This window comes from Peromyscus californicus, unplaced genomic scaffold (assembly GCF_007827085.1).
Source record: "Peromyscus californicus insignis strain IS unplaced genomic scaffold, ASM782708v3 Scaffold_12__1_contigs__length_115047231, whole genome shotgun sequence".
Classification (NCBI taxonomy): domain Eukaryota; kingdom Metazoa; phylum Chordata; class Mammalia; order Rodentia; family Cricetidae; genus Peromyscus; species Peromyscus californicus.
In genome coordinates, this window is record NW_026294413.1 from 68343038 (window position 1) to 68358962 (window position 15925).

The window sequence follows — 15925 nt, forward strand, 5'->3', positions numbered from 1 at the left end:
CCAGAGGAAACATTTCTTCAAAGTTCTAAATGCCAGCTTAGTCTGCTTTGTGCTCCACCTGAGAAACAAGCTCAGATGGTGTTTGGTCCTCGCCCCTTAGAAGGATCATTAGACTAGGAAAGCCTGCCCTGTATTGTTCTGCAGTCAGCTCTTACTAGCTCGTGAGTGCCAAGTGCTGTCACTCTCCCTGGCTCCATGTTATGTGGTTCTCTTGGTAACTTGACTTAAGCCATGGTAGCTAGGTGTGGTGGTTGAGGCCTGTAAGCACTTGGGAGGCCGAGGCATGAGAAGCAAGAATTCTAGAGCAAGCTGGGTGGTGATGGTGCACTCCTTTAATCTCGGCACTCCGGAGGCAGGCTCAGGTGCATTTCTGAGTTCAAGGCCAGCCTGGTCTACAGCACTAGTTCCAGAATAGCCAGGGCAACAGAGAGAAACCCTGTCTTGAAAAACAACAAAAAGGAAGCCATGATGGAACATTTACACATTGCACATACCTGTGGTACATGTATGTCTGCCTACTGAAATGAGCATGTGCTGCAGTAATATGAAGTGTTACATGAAAGCCTGGCATTGTGATACCTGTAATCCCAGTATTTGGGAGGTCGAGGCAGGAGTTCAAGCCAGCCCTGAGGTCTGTCTCAAATGAACAGCAAAACATATCATGTAAAACCATGTTTTATTTTTGGAAGCTTATTAGAGACAAAACCCGAGCCTTCGTTTTCTTCACAGCATTGATGGGAATAGCAGCATCCTGTTCATGAGGATGGTAGAAACCTAGGGAAGACATCCTCTCCCTGTGCAGCCCTGCTGGACCTTCAAGCTAGCTTGGAGAACGTCTCAGGTTTTACAAACACCCTCCACCCCTTTTGTGAGACTGGATTTTCGTTGCCCTCGGTGATCTCAATTCCTAGGTACAAGTAACTCCCTGGCTAGGCCTCCTGTGTAGCTGAGGTTAAGGCACACATCACGGGGGTGCGGATGCTGCTACGTTCTCTGCTTTCACTGTCGCTGAAGGCTGGTTTTTATACTATCAAGATGCTGATGTGAAGACAAAGCGAAGGGTAATAAACTGATGAGGTCTCAATTCTAAGATAAAGGTGCAAAACAGAAAGCTTCCGTGTCTTCTGTAGTGCAAAGTGGTGAGTGGGTGGTGTAGACACGTTTTGTGGCCCGTTCCTTGGAGAGAAGCGTGGTCACCCGCTGCAGGTTATCTCCCTCCAGAGCCTCGGAAGGCGCTCTTGAGCTGTCGGGCGGCGACACTCTAGGCACCCGAGCGTCTCCGGTTCTCTGTGGCGCGCCCACGGGCTGCTTGGCCACCATAGAGTTGGGGTGCTCTCGGCGCCGTTTGGGTTTGCGAGCCGATCATGACGCCGCTGCCAAAGCTTGCGGTTTTTGACCTGGGTGAGGAACAGCAGGCAGTTTCGTGCGGCGCTTCCCTTTTCCACTCCCGGCGGTGGCTAAGGGTCTGCGCTCCTCCAGGTCGAACCTTCTCCCTCCTTCCTCTCGCAGATTACACGCTCTGGCCTTTCTGGGTTGATACACACGTAGACCCCCCGTTCCACAAGAGCAGGTGAGACAACAGGAAGGTATGGGGTCAGGAGGGACTTTGCGGGAGCTGAGCATGGGTCACCCTCTCCAGCGATGGAACTGTGCGAGATAGGCGGGGCCAGAACATCCGACTGTACCCGGAGGTGCCGGAAGTCTTGGAACGGTTGCAGAGCCTTGGAGTGCCGGTCGCGGCTGCCTCACGGTAAGAAAAGTGACAGACAGTCTTGCTGACGCATCTCCACGCATAAGGAAGTTGCATGTCACTCTCTGGGCACCAAAGTTAGGAGGTGCAAATGTCCAAATATTTCGTTGGTTTTCTATCTTGTGCTTCCTGTTCTTTTAAATGATTAAACATTGGCTCAGCGCCAGCTATTTCAGAATCTCTGGTATTGAGTAACCGTGAGCCAATCGGCCCCTCTACCCCCATATACCCCGCACCTCTCACACTCTCCTAACGCCGCTCATCGCCCTTTTTTTTCAGGACAGGTGAGATAGAAGGGGCCAACCAACTGCTGGAGCTCTTTGACCTTGCCAAATATTTTGTTCACCGGGAAATCTATCCAGGGAGCAAAGTCGCACACTTTGAGAGGTAGGCAGACAACCAAGCGTGGGAGCGGGTGGAGTAGCGTAGACGGGGTCAGGTAGCCAGCTTGCAGCTGGGTTACCCCTGCCCTGTCCTTCACAGGTTGCGCCACAAGACTGGAGTTCCTTACGCTCAGATGGTCTTCTTTGATGATGAGAAGCGGAATATCATAGATGTGGGCAAACTTGGTACTGAGTCACAGGGGTGTGTGGGGGAGGAGGAGGAGGAGGAGAAAGGGTTCTTAGGAGGATGTAGGGAAATAAGCGTAGGGTGGATAATGTATGGCAGATGAGAGTAATAACGAGTAGTCTTGAAAGGCTGGTAAATGTGACTTCCTTTTGTTCCAGGTGTTACCTGCATTCACATCCAGAACGGAATGAGTCTGCAAACATTAACTCAAGGATTAGAGACATTTGCAAAGGCCCAGGCTGGACCCTGAGGTCTAACCCTGTGGATAAGCCTCATCTGAGGTGTAAAACTGAAAAGAAATCAAGAAAGCCTTGTCAGATGCATTTGTAATTTGTGACAGTCAGGTTTTTACCCACAGTATGGGTTGTTTCCATTTTTCTAACGTGTAAACTGGGTTTGGCGGCTCTGGGGACCAGAGTGTGAAAGATTCTGCATCAGGTTGTTCCCTCATGTGGGAACCCATCCCGAGTCCCCCTCCAACGTCTTCACTGCTTCACGTGTCCTTGTAGGGAATAAAGCTAACACTGTTTGGGAATAAGGTCGGGGCTGGCCTTTTTTTTTTTTTTTTTTTTTTTTTTTTTTTTTTTGGTTTTTCGAGACAGGGTTTCTCTGTGTAGCTTTGCGCCTTTCCTGGATCTCGCTCTGTAGACCAGGCTGGCCTCGAACTCACAAAGATCCACCTGTCTCTGCCTCCCCAGTGCTGGGATTAAAGGCGTGCGCCACCACCGCCCGGCTGGGGCTGGCCTTTTTTAGTAGTAGAGAGTAATGCGGCTACTTGAAGGGGAGTGAACCGACCGAGCTCTAGCCTCGGTCCGCCGTGGTCGGTCGCGCCTGTTGATGATGTCACGGCTATGCCCTGGATGCATTGGCCAAGGTCGGTCTCAGTTTGAAGATAGACTCGGAGGAAAGCGGGAAAGGTGAAGTGGCAAGGAATGGGCTCGCCGACTTTTCAGGAAGGGTGAGCCGGGTAGAGACTGGGCCTCCGGGAGGTGCTGGCCAGAGGGGAAGAGGACCAGGAGACAGGCCGACCAGAAAACCCGGTGCTTGACCAAGCTCGGCATTCTTTGGTGCCAGAAGGTCAACCTTGGCCAGCCGCCTTGCCCCAGCCTGCCTTGAACCCGACTGAGTGGGGATGTGAGCGGAAGGTGTAGTAATTGTTAGCTCCCTGGGCACAGGGTCGGAGGAGTTGATTTCCGGCGACTGCTTCCAGTCTTTTCTAAAGTATTGTAGCTTACTTGGTATGAATAAAAGAGGTCTGAAGTGAAGAAGAAAGACGATCTCCTTTAAACTCATATTTGGTGGTGTGGGTGTGTCTAGCAAAAGTCGTTGGCAGTATAGGGTGGCAACTCGGTGATGGAGAGGACCCTGACAAGCCCAAGACAGCAGAGAAGTAGGCTCTGGACACTGTTCAGAAAGGCTAACCGTTTGCCAGGTGCAGCGCTGAGGTAACTCTGGGAAGGAACCTTCCAGAAGCAGGAGTACAATAGTTTAGTGAAAATAGAACTTCTGGCCGTTTTGAGATTGTGGGATGTGAGAGTGTAAGAAGGACAGGATGTAAAAGCATTGGTGGTGGGGTAAACAGATCATCAAAGACCTTGTGTATTCCAGAAGGATTTTTATTTTTATCCTGTCGGCAATGAAGAGCGTATGGGAGGATTTTAAGCAGGCAGAGGTTTTTAGTTGCAAAGGTTATCATTCAACTATAGAAGATGGAGGAAGAAACTGAAGTCCCATTCTCTTGCTGGCACCCCAGTCCCTTGTACATCCTTTAGTTTGAGCATGTAGAGCAGGACCTTTGACATCTAAGACAACAAGTGGGACAATGGCCATAAAATGTGACTTGAAATGAAGTTTAGAAGAGCAAATGAGGGGCTGGAGAGATGGCTCAGTGGTTAAGAGCACTGGCTGTTCTTCCAGGGGACCAGGGTTCAATTCCTAGCACCCACATAGCAGTTCACAACTCAGTTCCTAGCACCCACATGGCAGTTCACAACTCCAGTTCCAGGTGATCTGACACCTTTACATAGATATATGCAGGCATAACACCAATGCACAGAAAATTAAAAATAAATAAGATTTAAAAAAAAAAGAGCAAATGAACATGGGCTCTGGAGTCTGATTGCCCCTTTTTTGCTTTGTTTTGCATTTTGAGACAGGGTATTGCTATGTACAGCCTTGGCTGACTTGAATTCGTGTAGTTCAGGCTGGCCTCAAACTTGCAGCAATCTTCCTGCCTCAGCCTCCCAAGTACCGGGATTATAGGTTTGTCCCATCTTATCCAGCACAATGTTTTGACTACTACTTAATTTACTCAACCTACTAGTTATGACTCTAGACAAAAAAAAAAAGTTTACATCTTTGTGCTTGTTATCACATTTGTTGAGTGATACTGATGCATTCATTGTAGAGAATCATTTAGAGATGAGCAGTCATGGTAATGCTTAGCATATACTGTGTATTCACTGTTTGGTGGCTAATACTTTCCCCCCACACAATATAGGTCTGCTCCATCGGACTCTTGAGGGAAGAGAGGAGTCTAACTCCTGAAGAAGCCATATCGAAACTGAAGAAGACAGATGACATTCTGATCAAACAGGAATTTCTGGAGCAGAAGACTCAACAGGAGTGATAAACAGCCAGAAAGCATGAGACCAAGAATAAGCAAAGTAATGAAGAAGAAGGGTACTGGGGAGGGTCCAGGGGGAAGCGGGTACTTCTGACTCTGATGTTCAGGGTGTGGGCTGCATCGGCCACCCTGCAGGCTTTGTGGAGAAAGAAAAGGTTAGAACAGAAGCTGGCACAAACTGATGGGAGGTTGTCCACCCTGGACGTTCAGCCAGAGGCCATTGAGAATGCCACCACCAATGCAGAAGGGGACCTGGGCACTAGGAGCGTGGCTTGTGTCAATACTTTGAACTTATTTTTAAGATTACATACTGCCGGGTGGTGGTAGCGCACACCTTTAATCCCAGCACTCGGGAGGCAGAGGCAGGTGGATCTCTGTGAGTTCGAGGCCAGCCTGGTCTACAAAGTGAGTTCCAGGACAGGAGCAAAACTACATAGAGAAACCCTGTCTCGAAAAACCAAAAAAAAAGATTACATACATATTCACTGTGTGTGTGTGGGGGGGGGGGGGGGGGGAGGGTATGTACACATGAGTGCAGGCGCTCACATAGACCAAAAGAGGCTATCAGATCCCCTGGCACTGGAGTGACAGGTGGTTGTGACTTGTCAGATGTGGGTGTTGGGAACAAATGGGTTCTTTGCAAGACTTTCTTTTCTTTTTGTTTTGAGTGCTATGTGTGTGTGTGGGGGGGTGGGTTGTCTTTTTTTTGAGACAGGGACTATGCAGCCCTGGCTGTCATAGAACTTTCTATGTAGACCAGTCCAACCTCAAACTGACAGAGATCTGCCTGCCTCTTTGTCTTCTGAGGTTTTTTTTTTTTTTTTTTTTTAAGATTTATTTATTATGTATAGTTTTCCATCTGCACATATCCCTGCAGGCCAGAAGAGGGCACCAGATCTCATTACAGATGGCTCTGAGCCACCTGTTCAATTGCTGGGAATCGAACTCAGGACCTCTGGAAGAACAACCAGTGCTCTTAACTGCTGAGCCATCTCTCCAGCTCGGTTTTTGTTTTTGTTTTTGTTTTTTAAGATTTCTTTTTATTTATGTGTATATGTGCATGTCTATGTGTGTTTATGCAGTGTGTGCGCGGGTGTCTACAGAAACCAGAGGAAGGTGTTGGATCTCCTAGAGCTGGAGTTAACAGGCGCCTGGGGGCTGCCTTGTGTGGGTCCTGGGAACCAAACTTCCGTCCTTTTCACTGTGTCTTCTCTCCAGCCCTTACTTCGGATTTCTAAAGCTTCTCAGATAGAATATATCTGATGGTTAGACTACCTCCTTGCGTTCTTCATGAAAGATCCTCTTGCTGGCCAGGGCATTCTAGGTGAGAAAAATCCATTCGTTTTTAAAGCTTTTTAAAGGGAAGGAGCGCGAAATCCAGTGTGAGGCCATATGATGGAAAGGCTTCATTTGTGTGAGATGAGAAAGCCAATGATGGTTAGGGGGATGGGGGGGGTTGGAGCTGGAGGGAGGGTGCCCCCTGAGTCCATGGCAGTGTGTCTTGTTCTTCATGACATTGACAAGGTAGAGGAACTGCTGGGTGACATCGCAGGACAGCAGGAGCTGGCCCAGCACATGTCAGAGGCCATCCCTTGCCCTAAGGGTTCTGGAGATGGTGTGGATGGGGTGACTGGGTGAGGAGGTCAGAGAATATTGGAAAAAGTCGTGGACCGCTCAGAAGGAAACACAAGAGAGACTCTCAGAACAACCTTGGGAGGGAATTTCCAAAGTGTGCTCTTTGGGGACTGGTTGTTTTCTTTGTCTTGGCCAGTCCTGTCATCGTGTGTCCAGGATGAATTGCTGCAAGATCTAGAGGATCTGGAGCAAGAGGAAGTAACTCAGGAGTGTGAAGTGTGGGCAGCAAGGAGGAAGAACCCCTGGTCAGATTGTCTAGGTACCTTACACAGGTCTGCCTGCAGGGCCAGGTACCCAGAACACTCGTTAAAGACTTGAGAGGGTGACAGACAGTTGGGAAGGTTACTGTCTTCTTATTACTGTCTGTATTATCTGTCGAGTCACAGAGGAGCCAGGCAGAAGCTGCTGCTGCTTCGGGTATCCAGACTGCTGACTGCATTACAGCATCTGACTGAAAGGGAATGGGGACTGAAAGCCGAATCCAGCCTGTGCTCCCCTCAGCAAGCTGTGGGTCCTCATTTAGGGATGCAAATGTAAGTGTTAGTGTTTGTTTTTCCCATTGGTACTGGGCTGCTGTGGGAAATAGCATCATCAAGCACAAATCTTGTTTTTGCTGGAGAGGCTGTAGGTGTCAGAGCAGGAGCTGGATGGAAGTTCGAAGCCTTTAATACTTCCTTCTTCCCCGAGCTTCCAGAAAGGACAAAGACAAAGAAGCACAATTGGCAGGCGGGGTGTCCTGAGAGTTTGGGGTGTCTTCCTACTGCATCCTGGGGTGCAAAACACTGAGCGCTAACGGGCCAGCTAACGGAAGGAGCGTGGCTTGGGACTTTCCTGCTGAGGTGGCAGTGTGACAGAAGGGCCCATTGTTCTCCCCTCTTTGGCTGAGCTTTGAAGAAGGGTCTTGCTGCAGAAGGAGCCCCTCGGCTCCCTTCTTTTTGGTAGCGGAAGACTGATTTTTGTCTCCAGTAAAACTGGGTAGATGGATCCCTAGTGTCTGCAGGTCTTGTCTGTACCTGAGGTTCTTCCTGCTGCTTCTTAGAGCCTTGTTCTCAGCAGTGACAAGTGATGAGTGAAGAACGGGAGCTGAGGAAATGAGTGGTCATTTCCGACATCTCCGGCTGTGTTCTGCTACCTTTCAGTTTCATTTGTCATAGAGTTGCCTAGTGCCTGAGGTTAAGAAATGGCCATTGGCCAGGTGGTGGTGGCGGCGGCGGCGCACGCTTTTAATCCCAAAGCTCCGGAAGCAGAGGCAGGTGGATCTCTGTGAGTTCGAGGTCAGCCTGGTCTACAGAGCGAGGTCCAGGACAGGCTCCAAAGCTACACAGAGAAACCCTGTCTGGGGGTGGGGGGGGGGGGGGGCGGCGCGGGGCGGGAGAAAGAAAGAAATAAAGAAATTGCTATCAATACCAGGTGTGGTAGCACATGCTTTTAACCTCAGCACTCAAGGAGACAATGGCAGGCAGATCTCTGAGTTCAGACCAGTCAGGGCTGCACAGTTATACCCTGTGTCTCAAAACAAACAAACAAAATGGGAGGTGGGGAAATTAGCTTAGAAACATGCTGATAGCCAGACCTGGTGGGACATGCCTGTAATCCCAGCGCTCTAGAGGCTAAGGCAGGAGGATCATGAGTTTAAGGCTAGTCTGAGCTACAGAGGGAGTTCTAGGATACTTGGAGGAGGAAGGGAGGGGAAGAGAGAAGAGAGGAAATCAGATATGAGGAGCCAATGTGAGTCTTTCTCATTGCTTGGCTCAGTCATGCCTCTAACAAGATAGCTTCAGTTTTCTTCCGTAGGGGTAACTAGCTCTCCTCTATCCAGAACCCACAGTTCATGAAGCTGGGTTTGAACTCTGTTACTTCAGTATCTAGGAGCCCTGGGTCCCCAGCATTCTTTCAGGAGTGGTTGAAGTGTTACCGGAGGAAAGCGCACCAAGACACTAAGTAAGCCCTAACGTTTCTGTGGATCATGTCAGCAGGCAGCATGAGCACTGAGAAACAGGCTGTCCTGCTCCTTTGCTAGCTCCTCTTTCCAGTGAAAACTTTTACCCAAGTTGGGAGTAGACACAAAACAGAAAGAACAGTGCTATTGCTTTGAACATGTAAATGGGCAGAGCCAGAGTCCAACAGAACAAGCCGGGCTTTTCCCTCCTTGTCCCATCTGCTGCTAGAACATTAGAGAACAAAGATGTGAAATGAGAGCCACAAACGTAGTTGGCATAGTAAAGCTTCCCCAAGTCAATGTCATTAACTTTTACATGTGTCAAGAGTAAGGGTTCCCCCCTTCAAAAAAAAAAAAAAAAAGAGGAAGGGTTCCAGGCTTGGGGCAGAAATCCACCCTTCGTATGTTCTCCACTAAGACTCTGTTGAGGAAAGAATGTCTTTGACCCTACATGATGAAACTAATTAGATTTATTTTTATAGAAAAGATTTCCCCCCGAGCCTCCTGCTTTTCTCCTTGGCCCCCCACCTCAGCCATCTTCAAGCTGTGATTTCCAAGGATTGGTGCCGGTTAGAGGCGCTGGCAGACTGATACATGGCCTCGAGCAGCTTGATCTCATTCGTGGGTTGCTCGGGCTGGAACTTGAGCATCCAGGGGTCCTTGAGGACATCCAGGATAGTGGCGCGCTTGGTCGCTAGGCGTAGCAACTGGAGGATCAGGTTCTAGGGCAGGGGAGAGAGAGGGCTTGGCTGAGCGTGCCCCCTCTTTGGGCCACACAGGCAGTGAACAGCTGGACCTAAGAAAGAAGCAGGATAACCCATCACACTACTCTGGTGGAAGGGGCTGGGGCCCTGGTTTTACGCAGGAACCCTGCAAGAAACGAGAAGAGCTCTTTGTGTGATCCCTTCTGCCCCAAACTGCTCAATACTGGAACCTAACTATCAAGCATATTTAAGGTTTGAAGCTCAGTGGTTAGACCCTCTTGAGCCCTCCTCGACATTTTGGGTAGGAACTAGAGATGGCTCTAGCATGAGAAAAGCACCCCCCCCCCCCGGGGGGTGGGAGTTGGGAGGCCTAAATTCAGTATTTACTTCCCCTCCCCATGGGTCAATCCCTAAGGCCTCAGCCCTCCTGGGGGAGCCAGCACCTTGCACTCCTGGGAGATGTTGAGGTTAGCTGGGATAGTGACCTCCTTCTGGGTCTCTCTCAGCAGCTTCTTGAGATTGGTGTCATCAAAGGGCAGACGTGCAACCACTAGAGTGTAGAGGATGACGCCCATGCTCCAGGTGTCAGACAGGAAGGGGTTGTAGGGCAAGCCTAGCAAGATCTCCGGGCAGGCATAAGCAAAGCTGCCACAGTAGGTCTGGCTGAGATGAGAAAGACAGCTCATTTGGCGGTAGGAAGAGCTACTACGCACAGGCTGGCTAGAAGGCACCATCTTGGCGAAGCCAAAGTCCGATATCTTCACATTCTCCCGCTTGTCCAGCAACAGGTTCTCCAACTTTAAGTCCCTACCAGCAGCAGAAAGGCTGGGGGTCAGGCTGGGGAGAGGGCTTAGTATTAGACCGGGAGCTGAAAGGAAAGGGGTCCAGAGACTAGAGCTGAGGACAGGCTAAGAGGGAGGGAGGTGTCTATGAGAATTAAAGAGGGGCCGGGCGGCGGTGGCGCACGCCTTTAATCCCAGCACTCGGGAGGCAGAGGCAGGCGGGTCTACAGAGTGAGATCTAGGACAGCCAAGGCTACATAGAGAAACCCCATCTCAAAAAAAAAAAAAAAAAAAAGAAGAAGAAGAAGATCCAAAGCCATGGAGTTGTGAACAGAGCCCAAACGGGAGAGAGGATGGTACCTGAGGCCACTAGTTCACCACTGTGTATAAAGTGCTCCCACACAGTGGGTGCAGGTGTCCTTGACCAGATGATTACAGTATGGCGAACAAGTGGACTTAGATATTGAGAGAAGTCAAGAGGAAAGGGCAGAAAATGGGCAATATGCATCCAACCCCCTTGAGTGCCCAAAGCCCGGTCCGGTGACTCTCCTCACCGGTGCACAATGCCCTTGCTGTGCAGGTAGGCGATGCCCAAGGCCATCTGGGAGAACCACTTGCCAGCAAGGGTCTCAGAGCAGGCCCCATATCGTTGGATCCATTCGAGGACATCACCGCCCTGAGCCAGCTCCAGAATGATGTATACTCGGGATGTGGTCTCGATGGCCTGGTAGAAGTTGATGAGGTACTTGTGCCGTAAGACTTTCATTACCTGATCCCAAAAGAGGGAACCATCAAGCCTGGCAAACGCTGGCTGTGCTGGCCTCTCTGCTCTCCCATTGCTACTTACAACTTGCAACAGAATCAGGGGTGTCTGGGTAAATTCCATTTTGCATTTTCACTCAGGGGGATGGATAGTGGGCTGGATGTTTGTACACAGGAAAGAAGTTATGTGGATATACATTACAGGATTTTCCTACTTAAGACTTTCAGTTCTGGTTTGGAGGTTTCTGGATCAACCCCTTTCTATGGTTTACCCCTAAGATACCTCAAGGAGCTTATTAATAAGCCTCAGTTCCCTCTTCCAGCTCCCTTTCTGACCTGTATCTCACGCGGTAGGAACTTGTTAAGGTAGTCATCGGAGGCCTTCTTCTTTGAGATGATCTTGACAGCCACCATGACTTTCTGCTTTGTGTAGTAAGCCTCATAGACTGTTCCATAGGAGCCATGGCCGATGACCTTGCCCACCTCATAACCATACTCCTCCATGACCGAGCGATAGGCTGGGGTAATTGATGCTGTTTCCGAAGTGTCTCCCTTCCGCATGATGTTAGGTTTGCGCAGTGGAGCGCTTTGGTGCTTAGAAGCCTCTGTCTCCCGAGAAGCCACCTTGAGGCCACTGAGGGGAGGGTACCAAAGTGAAGTTAGTCTCCTAATATTTACCTAGTCACACAAGTCTGGGATCCTGGGTTCGGCCCTTCACTAAGAACTTGGAAGGGGAAAGAAAGGAACATTCTTTTTGTCTTGGCTAGCTGTTGTTACTTCCATGTCTTAGTTACAGAACTTCCAAGGTCCCAAGTTCCATCCCCCTTTTATTCATCATTGGCCACAAAGCTTGAAATGAAATGCAGTTTAGAACATACTCATTAGGAAAGGCACTTTACACAATCTGGTGAGCATCCCGTATGGCCCCTTTATTTTACTAGCTACCATGTGCTAAATAACATGCAGAATATGCTAGGGTAAACTAATGAACAAGGCCAGTAGATTTTGCAGTCCAGCATGAGAAACATGTGTATACAGGACTGCAAGGTATTGAAGTATAGTCTAAGAGTTCAATTTTGAACTGCAGTCATGCTTTACATGATCTGGAATATTTTTGTTTTTTCCCATCCTTTCAGCCATTCTTCCACAGGAGCATCGTCATTTCTCAGTTTTGTTTGTTTTCACTGCTGATCAAACCTAGGGCCTTTTGTATGCTAGGCCAGCACTCGACCATCGACCCACATTCCCCGCCCCCATCTATTTAGCCTTTAATCACATCCCCAAAATTCCGTCACAAGCCTGATTTCCTCAGACCCTCCCATCCTCTCTTATGGGTCTCACACCCCCCAAGGCTTCAGTTATCACATTTATGCTGATGGCTCCTTGGGTCAGTTCCATCCCAGATACTCACTGGAGTTCAAGGTCTGTTTGCTCACTCAATGTCATAGGAACACGTCTTCTCTCTGCACCTCAAACTCATTTCCAAAACTCAGCTGTTCCCTTCGCTTAGACTTCCGTGTTTTCCTGAATGTAGACATCAAACATCATGGCACCTACGTCCTGTCTCTTCAGCCTAAATGTCTCGTTCTTAATGCACTTGACTGGTCTAGAGAGATGGCTAAGGAGTTAAGGTTGTTTGTTCTGCAAACATGAAGACTGTAGTTCATTCCCAGGATCTACAAAAAAGCCAGGTGCCAGGTGGATCTCTGTGAGTTCAAGGCCAGCCGGGTCTACAGAGTGAGTTCCAGGACAGCCAGGGCTACATAGAGAAATGCTGCCTCAGGGGAAAAAAAAAAAAAATCAAACAAAGCCAGGTGCATTCCCAGCACTGAATAAGGTGGGCACAAGAGGATCACTGGGGTTTGCTGACTTCCAGCCTATGCCCGAAGTGCAAGCTTCAGATTCAGTTAGACTTTGCCTCAAAGGAGGAACGCAAAGATGGAGGACAGCTGATGTCTTCCCTTGGCCGCCATATGAACACAGGTGCACTTTCTTGTACACAAAATTACCCACACACCATACTCATAAAATAATGCACTCACTTCTGTACCCACTGCCATACCTGCTTAGCACAACTCTCTACCAGTCAATTAATCTCTTGCATGCCTGCGACTCCCCTCTGGTTGAAGCATTCATGTGTGGACACATGTGCCCATGCATGCAGAGGCCAGAGCAGGACATGGGTGTCTTCCTATTACTTTTCCTTATAGCCTTGAGACAGGGTCTGCTAAGGAACTGGAAGCTTGACATTTAGGCTAGTGTGGCTGACCAACCTCTGGATCCATTTATCTTTATCACCAATTCTGGGCTTACAAGCATATGCAGCCATGCTTTTTGCTTTTTACATAGCTACTGAGGTTTTGAACTCAGGTCTTCATGCTGGCAGAGGAAGCCATCTTACCCATAAAGCCTTCTCCCCAACCTCAGACTTTAAAAAAAAAAAAAAAGGTTTCTCTGTGTAGCCCTGGCTATCCTGGAACTCACTTTGTAGCTGAGGCTGGCCTTGAACTCACAGAGATCCACCTGCCTCTCTGTCTTACAAGTGCTGGGATTAAAGGCCCACCACGCTGGCCAATTTCTTTCTTTCTTTTTTTTTTCCCCCCCCCCGAGACAGGGTTTCTCTGTGTAGTTTTGGTGCCTGTCCTGGATCTCGCTCTGTAGACCAGGCTGGCCTTGAATTCACAGAGATCCACCTGGCTCTGCCTCCCGAGTGCTGGGATTAAAGGTATGCGCCACCACTGCCTGGCTTGTTTGTTTTTTTTTTGTTTGTTTGTTTGCTGGCTATTTTCTTTACTTCAGCCCTATGATAACTCTGCCTCTCCAATTTTGTTCTTTTTTTTTTTTTTTAAAGATTTATTTATTGTACATACTGTGTTCTGTCTGCATGAGTCCTTGCAGGCCAGAAGAGGGCACCAGATCTCATTACAGATGGTTGTGAGCCACTATGTGGTTGCTGGGAATTAAACTCAGGACCTCTGGAAGAGCAGAAGTGCCCTTAACCACTGAGCCATCTCTCCAGCCCCCAATTTTGTCCTTTTAATATGGGGTCTAGGGTCTCAATTTGTATCCTAGACTAGCCTCAAAATTGAAATCCTCCTACTTCTCAAATTCTGAGTTATAGCTATGTGCTTTTAAAAAAAAACAAATTTTTTAATTGAATCTTTGAGAATTTCACCTGATGGACCCTAACCCCCCTCATTTCCCAGTCTTTCCATATCTGCCCTCCTCCCTTATAACCTCCCCCACAAAAGAAAAAAAAAAAGCCAACCATCTTGCCGACCCCTCTGGGCATGACCTGCTCCTGTCAACCGCAGCCCCTCCCTCTCACTCACAGTCCTGCTGTGTGTGGACCACTCTGCTCCTCTGGTCTCTCCCGTCTCTCTATCACATATTGTTAGTTGTACTGGCACTGGAAGCTGCAGTGTGTCATGCAGTAGACCCTTTTGCCCAAACATCTTAGTTACAAATGTTCACTGCAGTGAGTTGTTAGTCTGGTTCAAGGCCTCTGGCTTCTGCTACACCGTCAATACTGGACCCTCACTAAGACTCCACTCAGATATCCTGTTGCCCAGAGCCAGGGAGATCCTGCAGCTATGGTTCTGCAGGACCGGGCCCTACACAAGTTCCAGCAGCTCACAGATGGAATTGATACTGGGGTAGGCCAGCTCAAAGCCTGGAGGTAGTTGAGTTAATTAGCCCACTAGCTCTCCTGTACCCACGCACGGATGCCAGCTCTCCCTCACTGCCCAGGTGAGGGGTGGGGCCAGCTCAGCAAGGCCCTGGTATGTCACCATGGCTTCAGACAGCAGCCCAGACCACAGACATCCAAATGGCCTTTGGTGGTAACACAAGCCTTGTTACATCAACATCAGCACAGCTCCCAGCTGCAGGAGGGCCAAGGACTCAGGCGTGGCCTCAGGTGGTAGTGCAGGCCTCTCACATCAGGACGCCTCTGGCCTCCAGTTCCACCCCTCTTCCTGATGCCCAGGCTGCTCCACTGCTTGCTCTCCCATCTCTCCACCACAGACTTACTCATCATAGTCACCCACATGGTGGCTCACAAGTGTAACTCCAGTTCCATGAGACTCAGACTTTCTTTGTTGTTTGGTTTGTGGATTTTGGTTTTTGTTTTCTTCAAAAAGGGTATCACTATGTATCCCAAGCTGGCCTTGAATTCAGAATTTCAGTTTCTGCCTCAGTGGGTACTTAAGTGCCAGGGGTTGAATCTACAGCCTCTCACATGCCAGGCAAGTAAATGAGATTACGAGCTATACACCAGCTTCTTTTTTCTTTTTCTAAGTTGACCAGGCAGGCACCAAGCCTGCAGTAAGGATTACAGGCCTGTGCCACCAGGTCCAATTCCAGGCCAGCTCAGCACACATCCACACATCCACATAATGCTCCAGCCAAAGAGAAATACTTCTCCATTTTCTTTTCTCCTTTTTTAGTGTTTCTGGCAAATTCCTGCTTTTCTTTCAGAACTTAGGATCTCTTGATTTTGAATGTCTCCCTTTAGTCTTGGCTGGACTCAGTCTCCACATCCTACTGTTTTAGCCTCCCGAGCACTGGGATTCAATGCACACACCGCTACAACTGGCCGTGATTGCTTATCTTACATCACCTGCCTTATAGGCCAACAGACCAGTCGAGGGATGACAGATGTTTGAGAGGATGGGGCTGGAAAAATCCTTAGTCAGTAAACTACTTGCTGTATAAGCATCCAGCCCCAAGTTAGATTCCTAGCACTTATTAAGAAGCTGGGTGTTGCCAGGCGGTGGGGGCGCATGCCTTTAATCCCAGCACTCGGGAGGCAGAGGCAGGTGGATCTTTGTGAGTTCCAGGAAAGGCACAAAGCTACACAGAGAAACCCTGTCTTGAAAAACCAAAAAAAAAAAAAAAAAAAAAAGAAGCAGCTGGGTGCAGTATGCACTTGTGACCCCAGGGTTAGGGCAGCACAAGCAGGGAGACCCCTGGAGCTCACTGGCCAGACATCAGGGAGCCAGCATAGTTGACCTCCACACACCTGTACACACACCCATACATTCCTATCCAATGTCTGAGAAGTACAGGTTGTAAAGAAGGACTAGGAGGTAGTTTGTAAAATGAGCCAATGTGCAGGACAGGACCGACAGCCTGAGAGTTCTGAAAACACAACTT

The 15925-nt window shown here is 49.0% G+C and overlaps 3 protein-coding genes across 3 annotated transcripts; 2 read left to right on the top strand and 1 right to left on the bottom strand.

The window, feature by feature from the left end:
* The first annotated feature begins 1266 nt into the window (after positions 1–1266).
* Mdp1 (magnesium dependent phosphatase 1) lies at positions 1267–3612 on the top strand. Its single transcript, XM_052733171.1, has 6 exons — positions 1267–1401; positions 1510–1570; positions 1640–1750; positions 2030–2137; positions 2234–2319; positions 2479–3612. Exons 1-6 carry the CDS (start codon positions 1365–1367, stop codon positions 2568–2570), a joined length of 495 nt encoding a protein of 164 aa, XP_052589131.1. The 5' UTR covers positions 1267–1364; the 3' UTR covers positions 2571–3612.
* Positions 3613–3956: 344 nt separating this feature from the next.
* Positions 3957–7925, top strand: Chmp4a (charged multivesicular body protein 4A). Its single transcript, XM_052732075.1, is given in 8 exon segments — positions 3957–3965; positions 4821–4984; positions 5069–5267; positions 6261–6270; positions 6334–6572; positions 6738–6792; positions 6795–6836; positions 6839–7925. Coding segments are annotated over 8 exon segments (771 nt in total). The 3' UTR covers positions 6892–7925.
* Positions 7926–7969: 44 nt separating this feature from the next.
* On the bottom strand, positions 7970–15646 carry Tssk4 (testis specific serine kinase 4). Its single transcript, XM_052733173.1, has 4 exons — positions 11105–15646; positions 10561–10775; positions 9668–10061; positions 7970–9242 (listed from the first exon to the last, which is right to left on the bottom strand). Exons 1-4 carry the CDS (start codon positions 11327–11329, stop codon positions 9060–9062), a joined length of 1017 nt encoding a protein of 338 aa, XP_052589133.1. The 5' UTR covers positions 11330–15646; the 3' UTR covers positions 7970–9059.
* Between the last annotated feature and the right edge of the window lie 279 nt (positions 15647–15925).

Bases quoted from the DNA above. Each gene is read 5' to 3' on its own strand.
- Mdp1 (XM_052733171.1), top strand. From the start codon at position 1,365: ATGACGCCGCTGCCAAAGCTTGCGGTTTTTGACCTGG. The intron at 1,402-1,509 runs GTGAGGAACAGC...TTCCTCTCGCAG, and splicing joins GCTTGCGGTTTTTGACCTGG to ATTACACGCTCTGGCCTTTC. The intron at 1,571-1,639 runs GTGAGACAACAG...CACCCTCTCCAG, and splicing joins CCCCCGTTCCACAAGAGCAG to CGATGGAACTGTGCGAGATA.
- Tssk4 (XM_052733173.1), bottom strand. From the start codon at position 11,329: ATGCGGAAGGGAGACACTTCGGAAACAGCATCAATTACCCCAGCCTAT. The intron at 10,062-10,560 runs GTGAGGAGAGTC...CCCTCTCCCCAG, and splicing joins AGCAAGGGCATTGTGCACCG to CCTGACCCCCAGCCTTTCTG. The intron at 9,243-9,667 runs GTGCTGGCTCCC...CCCCTGCCCTAG, and splicing joins ACATCTCCCAGGAGTGCAAG to AACCTGATCCTCCAGTTGCT.